This window comes from Anabrus simplex, chromosome 14, assembly GCF_040414725.1.
Source record: "Anabrus simplex isolate iqAnaSimp1 chromosome 14, ASM4041472v1, whole genome shotgun sequence".
In the NCBI taxonomy this organism is placed as follows: Eukaryota; Metazoa; Arthropoda; class Insecta; order Orthoptera; family Tettigoniidae; genus Anabrus; species Anabrus simplex.
This window is the reverse complement of record NC_090278.1, coordinates 65,313,155-65,333,448: the sequence shown is the minus strand read 5'-3', so window position 1 is coordinate 65,333,448 and position 20,294 is coordinate 65,313,155. Positions and strand designations below refer to the sequence as shown.

The following is a 20,294-nucleotide window of genomic DNA, read 5'->3' as shown; positions in this document are numbered from 1 at the left end:
TTGATGACATGTTATTTTTTAACTGCTGCATCATATCCCTAAAGTCCGGTAACACACTTATTAATTTATTACACAGGAAATACAAATGACACAGCTCTTGTACATATGTCAAATTAAAGTGAATTTAAATGGTTTTGTTAGAACGTTACAGCCAATGCTCATATGCTTGTAGTTCCCACACTCACTGCCGTTTGAATGTTACAGGTAATGCTCCTAGTTTCCGCAATCACCGCAGTTACCAGTTTGTAAAGATGGCAACTTCTGGTGAAGAACGCACTTTCTGTGTGTTTCAATTCTCCAAAAGAGTCCTACAGATGTGCAATGGAAGTTCAAGACTAGGTATGGTAAAGATGCACCAATTAGGAAAGCTATTTATGCCTGGCATGCCAAATTTTTAGTACTGGTTGCTTGTGTCCTAAGAAAGAAGTGGATTGTGAGAGAGACATTCATACAAAGTCCTAAAAAATCAAATCAAAGAGCAGTGGTTGTTTCCACAAATGCAAGAATATTTCGACAATTTCCTGTTCCAGCAGGACACAGCAAGAGCTTGATTACCATGTAGACATATGCCAAGTTACATATAGTACCCATATCGGGTCATTGTCAAAACCAAACCCTGAAAAATAAGCCATTTGATTCCCTCATTAATATGATATATATACATACATATCAAAACTGTATCATTTGAAGTTTTTGTCTAATAAATTAATAAATATATTATCGGGCCTAGGGACTCGCTATATATATAAATCCTAATCATGGTCCTTCTTTACTTTTAGATAATTTTTTTTTTTTTTTTCCCATTTTACCTCACTATTTACTCATTTCTAGCAATATGTTACATTAAATTCTTGCTTTCAAGTCATTTTTCTTCATTCTGCATTACTATTTAGTTATTTTTATGCATTTACCTCTTCAGTAATCAATCTCACAGATACTGATTCTCAGGGAAAGTACTGCAAGTTTGATTACGAGGTCCCTGGCAACATCACTGAAAGAGAGAACAGATTTCCGGAATGTTTAATGGTGTACGAGTTATTGTCGCTGAACAGTATAGCTGACTAACCCTATATATATAGTACTGTGGGTACCCTAATTCCTTTTACTGTTCTGAACCTCTAACTTATGTTCAAACTCCCAGTGCATGAGCTTATTTGACTACCAACCTGACTAGGAGAAATGTGTCGAGATGTATCCGGTTGGAGATTGAGGCATCGTCGCTGTCGACACACTTGATGTGTCTTTGCGTTGGTACAGGGCGGGCACTTGCCGCAGACAGGGCTTTCGCAGCCCTCGCACTTGCCACACCGCCGTCTCTTCGGGACACCCTTTCGACTTGTAGACGTAGCTGCTTGATCTGGTAGGCCGATTCCACTTTCAGGAGGCTTCTCCCCTGATGGAGCAGACTGCTGTGACAAGCTTTCACTTGAATTGTTATTAGGATCGTCAGTGTCCTCAGAGTAGTCGATAGCGAGCATCGACATTGGCGAAAGACTCCGACTTCCATCATCAGTACCACCATTGTATGAACCGTAGTTTGGGGATGAACTCGAGGAATTATAGTACGGTACAGATTCAACCCAGGGCTGAAGTTTACAAGAAAATAAAAAATAAAATAAAAAAACTGGGACAGAGAGAGTGGAAAACAAAACGGGGATACCAACAGCAGAGAAAGGGGTAAGTAAAGCTATCATTGCCATCAAGCACTGTGTTATAAACATGCCAATAAAAGAAGAAAAAAAAGTAAAAATACAACACTGAACACCAATACAAACTACAGCAATTTTAAACTAGAAGAGCAGTGGCTGGAAGGCTTTACAACAGTAAATAACTTTCTTCCTAATCCCTACTTGCAAAAATTACACTGGTTTTAGAAACAAATTATTTTAGAGTTGAAATTATACCCTTGATTTGTATGCAAATTAATGTCAACCCTAGAAGTGTGGACTGCCTTCCTGCAGTATTCACCCTCAATACACCATATCCGATTTAAAACTGCAGCGAGAAATTATTAGACTTCTCGTAAATTTGTGGGAAAATAGTGGACATGCTTTACCTTATCCATTATAAGTAGAGGCACCTGTTTGTGATGAAATTGTCTGCCTAATTTTGTAATTTAAAACGCGTCATTTTGATATATTTTTTTCCACATTTATTTTGTCAATAATTTTGCTAAAGTGTATCACCAAAGGGTAATTGACACCATATTTGCAGCGAAACATCATATCTTGTTTTTACATATGTACAAGAAACATGAGAGTTATGATTTTTCTGAAAACATCTATTACATATATCAAAGAGCAGGACCTAGCCTACGTATTTAACATCAGTCTTAAAAAAAAATACAAAGGTACCATAGGTTCCATATTACTCGGAGTCGGAGCTTGTAAGATATTTTATTACAGTACGTTGAAAATGACTGTCTTACTATCAACATTACTGACTGGGATCCTTGAAACCTTCACTTCGTCGCCATAAGACCTATCTGTGTCGCTGCGATGTAAAACAGATTGTTCAAAATTAAATAAACCTTTACTGCAGATTCCGCGAAATAACCGTATGCTCATTTCAAGGAAAAACAATAATGCAAACACATCATTACATTCACCTGCTCTACATAAACTACTAATTAGATCCCTAAACACAGATATTCTGATGTAATTTCTCGTAGAAACGATGAGACACTTCATTTTAAAAATCACATTTCATTATGCTTCTTGAATCCAAAAGGGATGTCACATAATTTCATCAGTTATTTTGTGATTTTTGCTTAACACATTGGAGACGGCCATATTTGAATGTGCTATCCTCCAGAAATCGCAGAATTTTTTATGGTTTGTGAAAATTTTTCAATGCTAGGGTCGTCATGATTATAACAACTTTTGGAATGCATAGCAAGATCACACTTTCTTCTACACAAAAATGAGTTTTAATTATCACAATAGTGCAGCAATTTTAAAATATAAATTTATGAAAATAACATGTTTTACAAACGAAAAAAAATCTGACGCGGCTATGGATGCCAGTTCGGTTAATATTTCGAAATTTGACTTTGTGGGCACATCTACTGAAACACACTAATGCAGATTCTAACCTAATTAGTCAATTGACACCGGTATTCTTGTTTACAACAAGGAATTTGCATTCCCACTGTTCTTTGATTGACGACGGTGTTGCGTCGAGTTGCTGCAGGTACACGGGAAACACCCACATTTTTTGGAAGCGGTATAAAATAGTATTGCAGAACCCACTTCAAGGAAGCAATGAAAAACTACGTTACACTTCACACCAATTTGAAATGAGCTCATTTTCTACATTTACTAACCTGAAGCACCAGAATCATCATGTTTACTTAGTGTGTAATTGTTATCCTCATTTTCAGAAATCGTGTCTTCCATAAGAACATCCATTATGGATTCATTGTCGAAATTTGGTACACTTGAATTAGACATGCTAAATATTCACAAGAATTACGCAAACAAGCCTGCCTCTCGAACACACACTCTTCCTGACCGCATGTACCGTACGTACTTTCCCGCCCATTTCACAGCTGAGAGTCAACGATGACGCAGCCTTAGGTTATGTAGGAACGTGGCTGTGTTATCAATGCCTTGAAAGAAGAGCTCTCAACTTATGCTCATAACTAGTATATTTTATGCTTATAGAAGCATTCGACAGTATCTTATTGAAGTCACAGCTCGCTGAAACGGCGAATACAATTTTTTAGCTACAGTGAAATTGTGCCCGTAGATTCTCCGAGCTCCGTCAGCAGCAATGAATTAGCGCGCCCGTAGTTTCTACAAGCGGCGTCTCCAATGTGTTAAATTTAAACAGTTTTGCATTTTGAGTCGAATTCGTAAAATTTTGCAACAATTTTGCAATTTCACGAAAAACAGGTGCCTCTAATTATAAGTTATAAATTTTATTCTGTTCCATACTGAAGTGCAATTATAAGAAATAAACTGAAATAAAATGATGGCCATCGCCTGCTTCCTCCAGTACGTCAGTGTTTTGTTCTATAGCTGTAACATCAGACATGAGAGGAATATTTCACACTGGAGGTGATTCTCGTAAATAATTTTTCTCATTTTTATATTCTTTTTTGTTCATTTGTTCATTCCTAATTCTGGCTATCATTTCCAGATTTACTTCATTGCCTGAGATCCGCTTTGTTTAGCCTGATTCAATTTAACGACAGCATCATATTATGACACGAAGGTCACACCAAGAATTTTTGTTGTTATATGTACAAAAGCAATCCCAAAAATCAGATTTATTTTTTTATAAATACATAGACCTGTTTATTTCTACAATGGTTTACATCATTTTACAGCTTGAACATTTAGCTATTTTTTTCTACATAATCACCATTTCGGTCGATGCATTTTTGTAGATGCTGTGACAGTTTTTGTATGTCCATGTCATAGCAGCTCGCCGCCATGCTGTTTAGGAACTAGTGACCCTCATCTTTCACCTCGTCGTTGGTGCTGAATCGCTTTCCAGCCAAATGATTTTTTCAACTTAGGGAACAAGTGATAGTCAAGAGCGCCAAGTCGGGACTACAGGGTGGGTGGGTGGGTGGGTGATGATGTTCCACTGAAACTGTTGCAGGAGAGCAACGGTTTGCCGGGCGACGTGTGGGTGAGTGTTGACTATTTTCACAATTTTGGTCCGTAGTGACTTATATACAAATGGGTGAGTGTTGTTGTGGAGAATGTTTACGCCCTTGCTCAACATTCCTCTTCTCCGGTTCTGAATTACCCATCTGAGTTTTTTCAGTGTCTCACAGTACCTGTCAGCATTAATTGTGGTCCCAGGGGGCATAAAGTCGACCAACAATACCCCTTTTCGATCCCATAACACAGTTGTCATGACTTTAGCGGCAGACTGTGATTGCTTGAATTTCCACGGCTTAAGCAAAGAGGGATGCTGCCACTGGCTTGATAGCTGCTTGGTCTCAGGTGTCAAGTGGAACACCCAGGTTTTGTCACCCGTGACAATTGAGTCCAAAAGTTGTCCTGTTCGGCTGCAAAGCATTGAAGAAATGCGCGGGAAGAATCAACTCATTGCTGCATGTGGTCTTCAGTCAGCATGTGTGGTACCCATCTTGCGCACACCTTCCGGTATTTCAATTTTTCCATTAAAATCCTGTGAGTGGCGCTTCGGGAAACCTCAAGAACCAAAGTGCAGAGATCATCCAGGGTGATCCGCCGATCTTCACGCAAAATTTGCTCAAGCTTCACAACTGTCTCGACGGAAATTGACTCTCTCCCGCTCCTTTGTTTGCTGTGAATTTCAGTCCAACTGGCTGCAAATTCTCTACACCACTTACGAGCATTTTTGACATCCATGCACGACTCACCATACACTTCCATCAATTGGCGACGGATTTCAATCGGTTCAGTACCTTTTGCGTTGAAAAAAAAAAAAATACTGCGTGCGCTTCGCACTTGGCGGTAACATCCAATGGGAGCTCCATTCTCAATGGCTGCCAAGCCAACACTAAGTGCCTCAGCGTGGCGTGCGCATGTTTACATGTGAGCACGGGAAACACTCTTCACAATACCGTGACCAACAGCCACAAGAACAAAGTTCTGTATTTATAAAAAAAAAATAGGAGACCTTATTTTTGGGATTACCCTCATATTTTGATGTTATAATCATTCCTACAACACTGTCTTCCTCTTATATACATATGTTTTAGTTATCACATGATATGCTTCATTTTGGCTGATGATGGCCACTAAGTGGCTGAAACTACTCCAAAGACTTATGTAATGCTATTTACTTAATATATTGTATTGAAAGGGAGGACCCTCTAGTCAATTTATTTTTTACCTTGTACACAGCGTAATTATTCCCCTATACAGTGCTGACATCTATGGTTCATTTGTTTCATTTCAGAAGGGCTATCTCTGGAAATACATCATGTATAGAATAATGGTTACATCCTGCATGCATATCGATGATATTTACAAGGGGTTACACGATTGCCTTAACGGGAAGTTACACATAAATGATGCCCAAGAGGACGACAAAGGATTGTGCCATATATTCAGACAGGAGAGTGGAAGGTGGTACAACGGACACATCGTTTCTCTGTGGAACCTCTCTGAGTAACCCAGGACTCCACCCCAACAAATGGTTCAGAAATAACCACAAGATGGTGTTAAATGACTGGCATTTTAAAAAATGTGTACAGTTTTACTTTCGAAGTGTTGATCGTACAAAATAAATAACTGTGAAAACTGAGCAAGTAACTAAACCAAGCAAGGGAGGTTTGTACGGAAGATAAATTAAACGGTGAACTTGAGTTCCTAACCAGAACTTTCCTGAGTAACTGAAGGAAACAGATCGTCGATGTGCTACATCCTAAGCCATGGTCAACCAACTGCTTGTATGTGTGACATCGTTACTTCGTTCACTGTCCAGGCAGAGTGTGTGACGACTGAATTGACGCCACATGTACAAGCAGTTGGTTGACCCTGTCTTAAGCCAAAAGACAGATTGTTACACGATTCTCATCCTTTGAGTATGGCTTTCTTGCTATACGTACAATCTGTCACTGATAGGATTGGCAATATTCTCAGAAGGCGCAATATCAAGAACATTTTTAAGGATAATATCATTATAGGCAATTGCTTATGATCTGTCAAAGATACTATTGGTTTAAACCGTACTGGAATATATATGATTCCTTGCTCCTGTGGATCGGTTTATGTTAGCCAAACATGTAGGTAGCAATGAGGGTTAATGAACATCGTAGGCACTTACGTCTTTGCCAGCCAAAGAAGTCTGCTGTGGCAAAACATGCTATACATAATGACCATCAAATAATTTTTGATGCAACTTCTGTCATTTATTAAGCGTCATAAAGAATCATTCATGAGGAGATAGAAATTGCTGAACACCCAAATAATTTTTAACAAAGGTGATGGCTATATACCGAGTAGATGGAAACCCTCCATAGTTAACTCATGAACATCTTTCTCACTGACTCTGGAGGCCCTGGAATGAACTATATTTCTAACAGGGTCTCTCTATCTTGAGTCTGGTTACTATGGAGTGACAGTTGCTCTGAAGACGATCCTGGTTGCAGGATCGAAATGCGTCAGGAGATTATTAACATTACGCCACCTAATGTCCCCAAATTATTATTATTATTATTATTATGTAAATAACTGTATTTTTTCCCATCATTATCATGATGATCAATTCTTCCCTCCCCCAGGCTGGCTGTGGGAATGATCAAGCTTCTTCCCAAGGCTTTTTCTGCTTTTGAAAGCAGTCTTTTTCCTCTTCTGCTGACTTCTTATGCCTAACACAATCTAGCATTTTTCGTCAAGGTAAACTCCCTTAGTAATCAGGCAGCAGATTTCGTACTGATCGAATCACTTGCCCTTTATCCTGGCTTGTGACAGGCAGAGCCTGACGTGCCATATAATAAGCCCAGGTTGGCAAGTAATTTTTCCCATATTTACCAGACTTTAAATTGGACCAGCAAGGGATGCTAGAGGAAACATAACTGGACTCGAAAGAGTTAAATTTATGATCATCCATTCAAGTTTCATTGCAACTGCAGTCTGGTGCAACCTAATTGAATTTACACACCATCTTGTTAGAAAGGGAACCAAACGCAGTTATGCAGTCAGTCATTAAATGGCACAGATTTCAACTTGTGGTGGTTGAGGAGAGTTTCTTCATTTCCAAAATACTTTCTTCACTTGCGATGAGTGAACGGAACATGGCTGCTAACTTTCTTAACGACTCTGAAATCGAACTCAAAGATTAATGTGATAGTGGACAGGGACTGTGATTATAATATGGAGACCAACATGTTGATTGTTGTAAGGGAATCACAATACAGGAAACTAAGACACAGATAAGGGATTAAGATGAAGACCATGTCCTAAATGTAAACAAATATAAAAAAGTGTCAGGCTGTACATATATATAAAACAAAAAGGGCCTGTCAACAGCAAAAAAAATAAAACACTACAAAACAGTCACTCAACCAGAAATAACATACGCAAGTGAAACCATCTTCAAAACAACTAACACTACACAAATAGACAAAATACTGAAGATAGAGAGAAGAATCATTAGAACGTGCATAACGAATCATACCAAAAAGATGGACACCAGAGAGTACCTTCTAATGAAACAGTCTACAAGGAAATGGAACCAGTAATGAGCACTATTAGGAAGAAACGTATTTCATTTTTTGGACATGTAATTAGGACACCAGGGAACAGGATCATCAGGAGAATAATAGAAAAATTATGGAATAGTAAAAGTAACATTAAGTGGATTACAGAAATCAAGGAAGATATGGATGAACTATAAATTACAGTGGAGACCTAAGAAATAAAACCAACAATCAGGAAACTCACAGACAAATAAACCAGACTGCACACCAGAATCAACACACATAATAGAAAGAAAGATAAGACACGAGAGAATGAAGAAGTACTGGGCTGACAAGAAATCGAAAAAATCTTTGTATAAAGTTGGCTAGAGTGGTCCAATGAAGGCCACAAAATGTAAATAAAATATTTTTTTTAAATTTTTGTTTTACATCACACCGATACTGATAGGTCTTATGGCGACGATGGGATATGAAAGGGCTAGGAGTGGGAAGGAAGCGGCCATGGACCTAATTCAGGTACAACCCCAACATTTGCCTGGTGTGAAAATGGGAAACCACAGAAAACCATCTTCAGGGCTGCTAACAGGGATTCAACCCCACTATCTTCTGGATGCAAGCTCACAGCTGCGCGCCCCTAACCGCACGGCCAACTTGCTTGGTACTGACTAATTTGACTAGCATGAGCTATATAAAGACTACCTAGATGGTACCATTTCAGAAGGTCTGCATCTCAGTTCTTGGAGCGGAATGATAATGATTATTATTATTATTATTATTATTATTATTAATCATAAGAGAAACAGGACGAGCCCTGATAATTCAAAGAACGAGGCACTCGAAAAGGAAAGACTACGAAGGCCGTGAAAATTAAAAACCCAAGGTCCTTAAAGCTAATATCCTCAGGTCAGAAGAGAATAAATTTGATCGAGACTGGTCAAATAGGAAAAATTAAAAATGAGGACCTTGGCACAAAATGGAGGTAAATGATCTATTGCCCAACCCAGGAGTTCTCTGGACAAGGGTGGTGGAAGAAGAGGAAATTGAGAAGTTCCAAAGCCTTGTAAATGAAGGCCATTCATAATAAAACACATCAAGCTTGCTGCTACTGCAGGGAAATTTTCCAAAACCAGGTGAATGAAAGTAACAGCAGTCCCATCACCCTGAATACAGCTTACCAACACAAGAATCACATAAATTCGAAGGAAAAATTTTCTTCATATCTCTGTCAACATAAGGCTGCTGCCTGGCATTCATGGAAAAGTAGTGTCAGCAACACAAGACCAACTCTGCGTCATCAGACGAAAATCTCGACTGTTCTCAGGAAAGATTTTCTTCTGATGACGCAGAGCAAAGTTCTCTGTGAAACATAAAGAATTTCACCTTATTTTCTTGACACAGCGTAAGCCCAAAAACCTATATCATGTCAATAATAATAATACCGGGCGAGATGGCTGTGCGGTTAGGGCCGTGCAGCTGTGAATTTGCATCCGGGAGGTAGTGGGTTCGAACCCCACTGTCGACAGCCCTGAAGATGGTTTTCCATGGCTTCCCATTTTCACACCAGGCAAATGTTGGGGCTGATCTTTAATAAGGGCCATGATACAATAATATTTTTTTTAACCCCTTAAGCCGGTATATAATGGCGTTTGGCCTCATGCAGGTCTTTCGAGTTGACTTCCACAGGTGACCTGTGTGTCAGTGAGGATGGGCCCCCCCTAGCTGGATGAATTCTAATGTTGAAAATGGCACACACACCCAGCCCGCGAGCCATCGGAATTAACCAATTAAGGTTAAAAATCCCGACCCGGCTGGGAATCAAACCCAAGATTCCTTAGACCAAAGGCCAGCAAGGTAAACATTCAGCCATAGAGCCGGACCTCAAGCTAATAATATCTCATGACCCCTACCAAAAAAACAAACCCCATGGTGTAACAGCCCCAAAGGGCCCACCAAGCGACAGCCGCAAGACATGCAGATTATGAGGTATCGTGTGGTCAGCACGACGAATCCTCTCTACTGTTACTTTTGGCTTTGTAGACCGGAGCTGCCATCTCACTGTCAGATAGCTTCTCAACTGTAATCATGCAGGCTGAGTGGACTTTGAACCAGCCCTCAGATCCAGGTAAAAGTTCCCGACATGGCTGGATATCGAACCTGGGGCCTTCGAGTAAAAGGCATACACGCTACCCCTACACCGTGGGGCTGGCCAATGATCCCTACAGCACTAATTAATCCTAGCAAGTTACAACAATTTTATGAGCCAACGCAGTCAGTCATTGCAATATCTTCTAAACTACTAGTTCAGTCTTGTTCAAATTTTGTGCGGTTCTTGTCCACATAATGTGCAACCAAACTATCATACAACATTATAAATATTTCATGATTACGAAATTAATCACTCCAACAAAATAACTAACCCTCTATGTAACAGCCCGGACACCAACAGATGTTCTCCTTCCTCCTATTCTTTGTGCAAACCACACATTTTTTAACTATGTTTCTGGCAAAGTGAGGAAGAAGTGGGAATCACATAACGACATCCAGGAGTGTGTCCCACCTACTTAAGAAGAAATTTCAAGCATTCCCGGATTTCTGAGACAAGCCAAAATTAAAAACAGGAAAGGCATGGACACAAGAGAGGAAAGAAAACAACAAAAACGCATGCAGAAGTACTGGGCAAACATCAAAGCCAGAAGCAGCCAGCTGAAATGACATGGTCCAAAGTTGGCCAATACGACATGAATGAATGACTATCGTCACTGTTAAGTTGATAACTGCTTCAAGCTGTACATAATCTTCCTCACTAACAATCATTATCACTTCACTCAATCTCATCACTAATTCCAGTTAATATCTTCACTGAACTTGTCTCAGACGAGTGTGAACCTCACAACATGCCTGCCATATGAGTCACTGTCGGTTGACCCTAGGGTGACAAAGTGAACATGAAGAAATAACTTCAGTTATCTGCTACCTAACAAGATAATAACACTGAAAAAGGGTCCATTCCAAGGACACACACCCTAAGCTTCAAACTGTATTAATAGATTCACAGACAGCCAAGATAGCAGAATAGTTAATATTTCCCACACAGCCAGGAAAGTCCGTACATGATTGGATTTGTACATGTGTATATCGAAATGGCCTGAGAGGTTAAATTGGATGGGGCAGTTATCCTGTATCACGTACCTTGTGCAATAATAGCCTTGGAATACCTTTGCCATGCTCCTTTTTTCCCCAGGCAGAACACCCCTCTGATAGGCATCAGATACCACTTAATTATCCATATTTATTGTTGTGCTTCCATTAGGCATGAAACAGCTCCAATTTTGTACGAATAATTTAATATGGTAAAGCAATAACTTGTAATAGAATCAGTGAAGATACAGTTGAGTGTGTCAAGCAAGGCCTGAGGATTAGGCAAAAGAGTAGGTCTGGACTGAACACCCCTTTCCAGCTCATCCCAAAGATACTCAGTAGCATGAAGATCTGGAGACTGAGTAGGCCACGTAGCAAAGATAGCTGTAAGTCATGTTCTTGAAACAATTGTTTTGATTCAGGCTATGGGAACATGTACACTTCCTGCTGGAAGATATCATTTGACTAAGGAGTACACATATATTCTTATACAAAATATGGCATTCAGATGTGATCTATAACTGTTACTAGAATAAACTTGTAAGTAGAAAATAATTTTCATTTCTATAATTTTAGAAGGGAGAGGACATTTTCCTTATACTACTGCTTTTTTAATAAATAAATTTACTAATGTTAAAGAACAACATTTAAACTGTATTGAAGCAGATTTCAATAATGGCAAAGCATGGTATATGATGTTAAGAGTAAATATCAGAGCTATGTTATAAACTTACAATGTACTAACTTGTATACACTAATTTTAATTTACTAAGTTACAGCCAAACATGAATAGAAAGAAAACAGGTGGACAGGCTTACTTACTAGATATGAACACACTGATAGTACACTCATAAAAGCAAAACAATGTATAATTCCACAATTATTCGCATAAACTTCATTAGTGGAGGTGTGAGGAAATGTGATTCATTTATTTCCTGTATCCTACTGGAAGGTAAAAAATTATCATCAAATGTCATTGGATATTTCACAGAAAAAGTTGTGAATCATTTATAGCAATGAATGTTATATGATAGCAAGTAGAAATATAAGTGTGCTCATTTAGTAATTTTTAGCATTGTAGTAATGGCACAAAAGATCCCACTGTTGGGAGTGGTGTCACGATCGCAACAGCTCCAAATGGTTTAATTTGTGTTTAAGTAGTCCATGGATTCTCACTTGATTTAGTGAGGAAAAAAAATAAAAAAATTCAATTACAATGTTTACATATTCTGGGACTTAGTAAATACAAGTATAAATCCAGTGTCTGTGAATCTGGATATAGATCAAGTAGAGATTAACATTTCTTCATACCGCCTAAAGAGAAAAAGCTTTTGTCTTCACGTGTTAGGGTAACCTCAAGAAAATAAGCACTAATTGTGTGTAAATCTGCTATTTGTGAGGACCTCTTAACAAAAAGAGCTTTTAAAACAGACTTGTTCATTAGTGTATATATTTTGGTACGCACACTATGTAATTTGAAATTAATTATGCTTTGTCATACTTATTAGTTTTAAGAGTTGTTTTTAATATTTCACATTGAATTCAAGTCAACTTAATGCTTCAAGCAATCAGACTTCCTTACCAGAAGCCAACATTTAAAGATTCCTCAAATAAACACACATCAATCTGTATAAAAGGAAACAATTTTAAGTTACATTTGCTACAACGCAGATATTATTCTGAGCCCACCGTATGCTCGTCCATTGTCTTAGTCTCACAGCTATTTGGCAGAACAACAGCAAGAAGCAATCTGCTTGTCAGCATCTAATAACTAAGGGAGTGAGTGCACTTTGTTTCTACTCACTATGATTATACTGTATATTTTGGAATAGTACAATTCCTTTCAAGAAGTGTGTTATCAAGGAAGTTCTTACCATGCAAGTCATTGCTCTCCCCAACTGCTTCGTTCACTTGTACAATTCTGCTCTTACTACCTTTCACATCAGAACATTTAGAAAGTAGGTTGTTATGAGGAAATCAGAGCCCTGCGTTTTCTCCAGATGACATGAAAGAGGAGAGAAGAAGTACCCTACAGCCACTGCTCTGGTGGTGGTTAGGAGGTGGTTAAAACATCCCACTAGCTACAAGACATGCTGTCCATTGTAGGATAAGTATTACCTTGCCAGGACCGGAAGGTGCTGGCGCTGCTGGGCTACGATTCTGCTGCTGCTGCTGCTGTGGAGACCGCGACAGACCATTCTCAGCAGCTTCGCGATTCTTACTTGAATCAGCCTGTCCACAGGATGACATATGCTGTGGCCAGTGTCGTTGCTGTAATAGAAATTAGATCAAATTAAGCAATGCTATGAAGCTCTAGGAGAGCATCGTTAGACTAAGAGAACAAACCAACATCACTGAAAATCAAAGAGAAGAAGAAGAAGAATGCAGGTACCAGGTGGTGGTTGTTTTAAGAACAAGTACAACTAGGTAATCGTCCCCTCTGAACAATTAACGTGGAAAAGAAATTTAAAATAAAACAAAATTATTTATTCAACAAGGGAATGTTGTAATTAATTACAAAATAAAACACAAATTAATCTTCACCTTGAAGATACTGATGGAAAAGTATATGTTGCATCTAAAAGATTGAAAAAGAGTGCCACAAGATCTGCTCTGGTGGGAAATACAGAAGAAAAATTTCCCATATCTGTACGTCACCATTATCCAAGATACATATGATATAAGCCTGACAATTGTAAGATGCGGAACTACAGATGAATTTGGATTCATCTGCACCAGAGATCAGCTCTCGGCCAATGCCTTTTTTTAACAGCCATGGATGTACTGACGAGTAAAATCCGTGATAATTTGAGATTTTTACAAGAGCGCATGTATGTATTAAGAACATCTGGAAACGATTTCAGATTCTTTTCTGCGCGAACGATCTCGTAGTATTAAATAGTGCCAATAGATATCACCACTTTCCAAAATAATTTCTATTGGATTTCATGGACTGAGCTTGTGTTCTACTGAATGTAATATTCAAATGTATCTAGTTTATCTACAATACCTAGACTTATTTACATTGATAGTTCAAATGTGTTTAATCCTGATATTTTTTTTTTAATTAAGGATACGTACTAGATGCAAATAAACCATTCAGGTATGTTCATTAAACAGAATGCGTGATTACTACATTTAATTACGAATTTATTTAAAAATACCGCCATCAAGAAATGTTGTTTTCAAGAAGAACATGGAACAAATATATTTACAAGGATCTCCGCTTTGTGAACCAGATGTGAAAAGATCTGATGTGCATACCTCATTTAGAAATCCAAAAACAATCCCCAAATTCTGCTGACTGTTCTCAAACTGTACATAACTGGAATACACACCTCTAAGAACAGCAGACTAACAGTCAGAATACCAAATTCTCGTTGCATGAACGCTTCAAATATAGGGAAAAGCATGTGCGCATGCGCCTGACTGTTTGGGATAGTTCCGTATTGCTGGACGAACAAATCTAATAAATACCTTTTTGTATCTTGGATTAATGATTAAACTCAGTTATTTAGATATTGATAAAGACATCATCAATATTTAATTAGAAATATTTTAGTCGTTTCTAATATATAGTAGCTGAAGATGTCCAACATTTGGATGAAACATGTACTACTAACGTTTAACAGGCGACTCTTCATTGATTATATGAAGTATTGAATAGGTGGATTGATAACATTTTACTGTAATGTATGCCGGACAAGATTCCACTTGGATTTCACCAACAACTCGTTTAATTTCCTCCCATAACTCGCGGGGTTAAGTCACTTGACATTGGTGGCCATTGTTTGTCATCATTACGCAAGATGAAGCGATCAGGAGCACCTCAATTTTTTTAACGTTCACTGTTGAACTAGTTTTATTGAATTTTACCATGGCAGTTACAGCATAACTTTCTGTTTGCACAATTAGCACAAGTTGTGCAAGTAAACTGCTCCATGGCTAAACACAAATTGAAGAAATCCGAGAAATTCAGACTGACAACAATAAGAATGTCTATGGATACTGAAACAATATGCAACTATGTTAAAACAGAGATACAAAAATATACTGCAAGATTCAAACCGGTGCGCTTTTTGTAGGAACCTATTGGCCAATTGCAGAAACAATGACTAGTTTTAAGCCTTAAACAACGTCTACCTAAACAACGTGTAAGTCAAACACGATCTTCCATTGCATAAACAATGCTCAGCCGGTGTTTAGCTAGATATCATTTAAAGTTTCAATACTGGTTTTAAAATGGAAATAGAAGTATCTTCCACACAACTCTTTGCTTGTTGCAACCAATAAAATTCATCGGTGCGTGGGCCAAACGTTAGTCAGCTGTCACACATCAATTATTCTCTTTGCTACAAGTTACTCAAATATGGCTAAGCAGGAGCATGACTTGCACACAGATAAGAATATCATTTTCGGTGAAAATTAAATGTCATAATATTATCAACACTAAAGCGACACACCACCGTAAAAGGAGTGTAGCTTTGATTATAGTGTTTTTACGCCGAGTGTAGCCTAAATAGCTTCAGCAAAGGGAAGATGAAACTATATAACTATGTAACCGAATGAGTTGTATGGGCCATATAGATGTAGCTTGCAATCTAGAGATCATCGGTTGGAAACACACCATCAGCAGTCCTGAAGATTGTTTTCTGTAGCTTTCCCATTTTTAGCCAACGGCCGTACCCATGTTGACACACCGGATCCCGTGAGATCAAAATGGAAATTCTAAGTTCCCATGGAGGGAATTAGATATTTTTCCACCCTGGTGGGTAGGGTCTGACACATCCCACTCTGAAGAGTCTAGTGTCAGACCTAAGACGAAATGCTGGTTAATAGAGCAAACGCCTGAAAAGCCATACAACTAATTTTTGATCTGATCCCGCGAGATCTCCGAAGTTAAGCAACATTGGGCGGGGTCAAGGAGTGGATGGGTTGCCATGTGCTGTTGGTGGGGGGTAAGGGAATGGAGGAGCGGAAAGGAACTGGCCACCCTACCATACGTAAACTCCGGCTCAGGCACGCCTCTGCGGAGGTTCGGACCTGCCTTCGGGCAGAATACACCCTTACTTCCCATTTTTACATCAGGCAAATACTGGGGCTGTTATTATGGCAACAGCTGTTCCCTCCATTCCTTGCCTTTTGTTATCTCATAGTTGCCGAAGACTTACCACGATTATCCGGGGGAAAAAACACACAACCTACCGTTTAGTGTCACTATTATGTGTGCTTACTTGAGAGTAAATGCAATAAATGAATCTCTCCCGGTTGAGGTATGTGACAGCCCTCTGACGATCGGGACAAGTTATTCCGATATGAATGTAGTCGAAGTGACTTATAATTCAAGAAAAACGATCCCAAATACAGTAGAAGTCTGCTATAATGAGTACGGCATGTAACGAGAATCCCGTTATAATACCAGTTTTTGTCTGTCCCTTCAAAATTCCTATAAACTGCGTATTGTCCTTCAGTTACAGTGAGAGCCATATCACTGACGCGTCCGTTATTATGAGCGATTCAGCGTGCACGATTTTTTTTTCCATTGCCGACATTTATGCAACCAGCGATTACATTGCATGCGATCAATCATCTTCGGTATAGTTTCCTCGCTATGTCCACTAGATATGAAATAAGAGAACATATTTTCTTAACAAATACGTAAATAACGTGGTCGATGGCAGTTGTTAACCTGTTAAAAATAAAGGCTAAGTAAACGATCGCTTAATTTTGATACTATACACTGAAATTAAGTAGGAATGCGATACACCTCAAGATATGACAGAGCGCATCACTGATTCAAATTATAGTTTATATTTTCTCACATCTAGTTAAATTTCAGAAAGGCTGTTCCCGTGTAATTTTGTAGTGAGGAGGTTATCATTTCTCTATGTGCGCTTGAAATACGTTTTCATTACACATATACGGTTACAGAGGCCTCTGGAGTGATATTATAATTTTTTTCAGAATGAAATTAAACATACAATTTCATGTAATGTAGTATCGGATTTCAGAATAACGATCTAGCAAGCCGTAGTGTGGATATCATCCGCAAAAATGCAAGTTTTGAACAAACTGATTGTCGTTTCGTACAGAGTAATGAGTATGGGAGTTTTCTTGACTTTTACGAAAAATTGGATATAACAACAATCCGTTATAGTGAGAAAATTTTTCGCCGTTATGAATTCTCGCTGTAATGGACTTCTACTGTATAATCAAATACATCGGTTGCCAAAAATTGTAGTCAAGTTGACAGTTACCGGACTGTCCCTTGTGTCATACGTTTCACGGTACATAACCTATGATTGTGACTCACTCCTAAAATTTTAGGTTAAACAGTGTTCTTGGCAGTGTTTAAACATGTCCGGTTGAACATCGGTTTTAGACAAGTGTCTAACTGATAAATAACGTCTTCGCAATGCGGCAGTCATCGTTACACAATTTTTAACCGTAAACATCATCTAAATACTGTTTCTGCAATCGGCCCTATATTTCTAAGTCCCAGCTCCAAGTAGAATGCTCAATAAATGGTGAACAAAAAGAATGTAATAATGCATGTACTATGTGATTGTCCCATCAGCGACTGGTAGACTACCTAGTTAACTGAGAAAACTTTTTAAAAGAAAATGATATTAAGGCAAAGACTTATCCTTCATACATATAAGAAGGAAGTACACTGAAAATAGCCATAAACTGAGAACGTTTCAAAGTGTTTTCTTGAGTGCTAAAATTTGGGCAAAATGCGAGTGGCAGACTTGCGGCACTCTGAATCTCACCTGACACGGATAGTCGCAGTACGAGGTGTTCCAGCAGCAATAAAAGATTGCTTCTTTGCCACAGCTGGTACACCACTGCTTCTTCTTGGTCTCCTCGATGGCCCGCTGCTTCTCCGCCTCGCACTGTCGGATCGTTTCCTGCAAGGCACGCTGTTGCTCCTGCAGCAGGCTGTTCCGAAGTTCAACTGCCAAAACATCTGCACATCAAAAAATTACCCCAGACTACCTGCTGCCCTCTGGTGCAGCTACCTTTACACCTACCACCACCATAACCCATGCATTCAAGAGAAATTTTTTTTCTTTTTTTCTTTTTTTTTACCAGCAACTTCACATTTCTCATCTTCCTTATTATCATTTACCAGAAGAAAGAATTATGGAAAGGCCTTTGCTGCTAGAGGTTACCTCAATCAAAAGGTTGCCTGCCAGATTTCCCAAGCCATGAACTGTGTCCTCAAGACTCCTCAGAGAATTTAACCTGGTACCTTCTCGCCAAAAATCAAAGACAACTGCAACACTGGTTGGTGGAAACTGGAAGGAAATATGGCATGGAAATCAAAAGTGATGAGGATATCAAAACGGGAGAAACCTTTGAGGATAACTGTTGAAAATCGAGAATTGGAGAATGTGAAGCAGTACAAGTACTCGGGAAGCTTGCTGACAAAGGATGCCCACTGCACAAATAAATTTCGAGCAAGAATTGCCATGACCAAAGTTTCATTCAACAATCAATCAATTTCGTGTGGCTATTTCTAGCCCGGTGCAGCCCTTGTAGGGCAGACCCTCCGATGAGGGTGGGTGGCATCTGCCATGTGTAGGTAACTGGGTGTTATTGTGGTGAAGGATAGTGTTATCTGTGGTGTGCGAGTTGCAGGGATCTTGGAGACAGCACAAACACCCAGCCCCCGAGCCACTGGAATTAACCAAAGAAGGTTAAAATAACTGACCCCGCCAGGAATCGAACCCAGGACCCTCAGGACCAAACACCAGCACACTAACCATTTAGCCATGAAGCCGGACATTGGATTCAACAAGAAGAGGACTCTTGACCAGCAAGTTGAGCTTGGAACTGAGGAAGAAAGTGGTGAAGTGCTACATCTGGAGCATTGCACTGTACAGAGCAGAGACGTAGACCATGAGAAAGAGGGAGAAAAAAATACCTAGAAAGTTTTGAAATGTGGTGTTGGAAGGAGAATCGAGAAGATCAAGTGGACACATCCGGTGACAAACGACAATGTACCAAGAAGAGTAGGAGAGAAGAAAACTAAGCTTAATAGAATTTTTCAGAGGAAGGCCAACTGCACTGGACACATACATAGACACAACGGGATCATACACAACGTCATCGAAGGGAAGATCAAGAGAACTGCAGCACAAGGAAAAAGATTTGATTTCCATACCATATTTCCTTCCAGTTTCCACCATGAATGACACAAATATTGGGGTGAGATATAGCAGACTGAAGGAAGAAGCTGAAAACAGGGTACACTGACATAAAAAATTCTCCGCACGAAGACACGGAACTACTACTACTACTACTACTACTACTACTACTACTACTACTACTACTACTACTAATAATAATAATAATAATAATAATAATAATAATAATAATAATAATAATAATCTTCATAATCACACAAGCTCACTCTAAGAATCCACATCTCAAGATCACAGGTTCAAATGCGGCAGAGAAAAGTTATAAAATAATACAAATATTTGTTTTCCACCTATTCAATACATAAAATGTTATTATTAGGATTTTATCCTTGACATAATACTACATGTAAAGAGAAAAGTTAACCGTACAATGTCAACTTGTAAACACATTTGGTGTTTACCAGACATCCCACCATCACAATCCAATTTTCCACTCCAGCAAGCTGGATGTGGGAATAAACAAGCCTTTTCTGTTATTTTTGTCCTGCTCCTCTTATTTTCCACATTCTTTTCATTCCTGGTTCCTCCAAGCCACATCCTTTCGCACGTGCTTCATCAGTCCCTCTTTAGATCCACCTCTGGGTCTTTTACAAGAAAATTCTCTTTCAAAATAGGCTTTGGGTGTTCACGTTGATGCCACACTCATTAGGTGACGAAACCATTTAAACCTTGACTCCTTCAGAATGATAAATACACTTTGTTTCAGCCCAAGTTAGGGCCGGACTGATTTATTTCTGATTCTGTCCCAGAGATGCCAAACTTCAAATAGTGGGAGTGTCTGCTGCAGGTAAGGGAAG

General features: G+C 39.0%; 1 protein-coding gene across 1 annotated transcript in view; it reads right to left on the bottom strand.

Moving 5' to 3' along the window:
• The window catches only part of Zmynd8 (Zinc finger MYND-type containing 8), a 415,670-nt gene that overhangs the window by 41,783 nt on the left and 353,593 nt on the right, over window positions 1-20,294 (bottom strand). The window contains exons 12-14 of the mRNA XM_067157629.2: window positions 18,061-18,257; window positions 13,406-13,558; window positions 1,167-1,586 (exon numbers count right to left, since the gene is read on the bottom strand). Coding sequence (XP_067013730.2) covers window positions 1,167-1,586; window positions 13,406-13,558; window positions 18,061-18,257 — 770 coding nt within the window. The remainder of the gene's footprint in view (window positions 1-1,166; window positions 1,587-13,405; window positions 13,559-18,060; window positions 18,258-20,294) is intronic.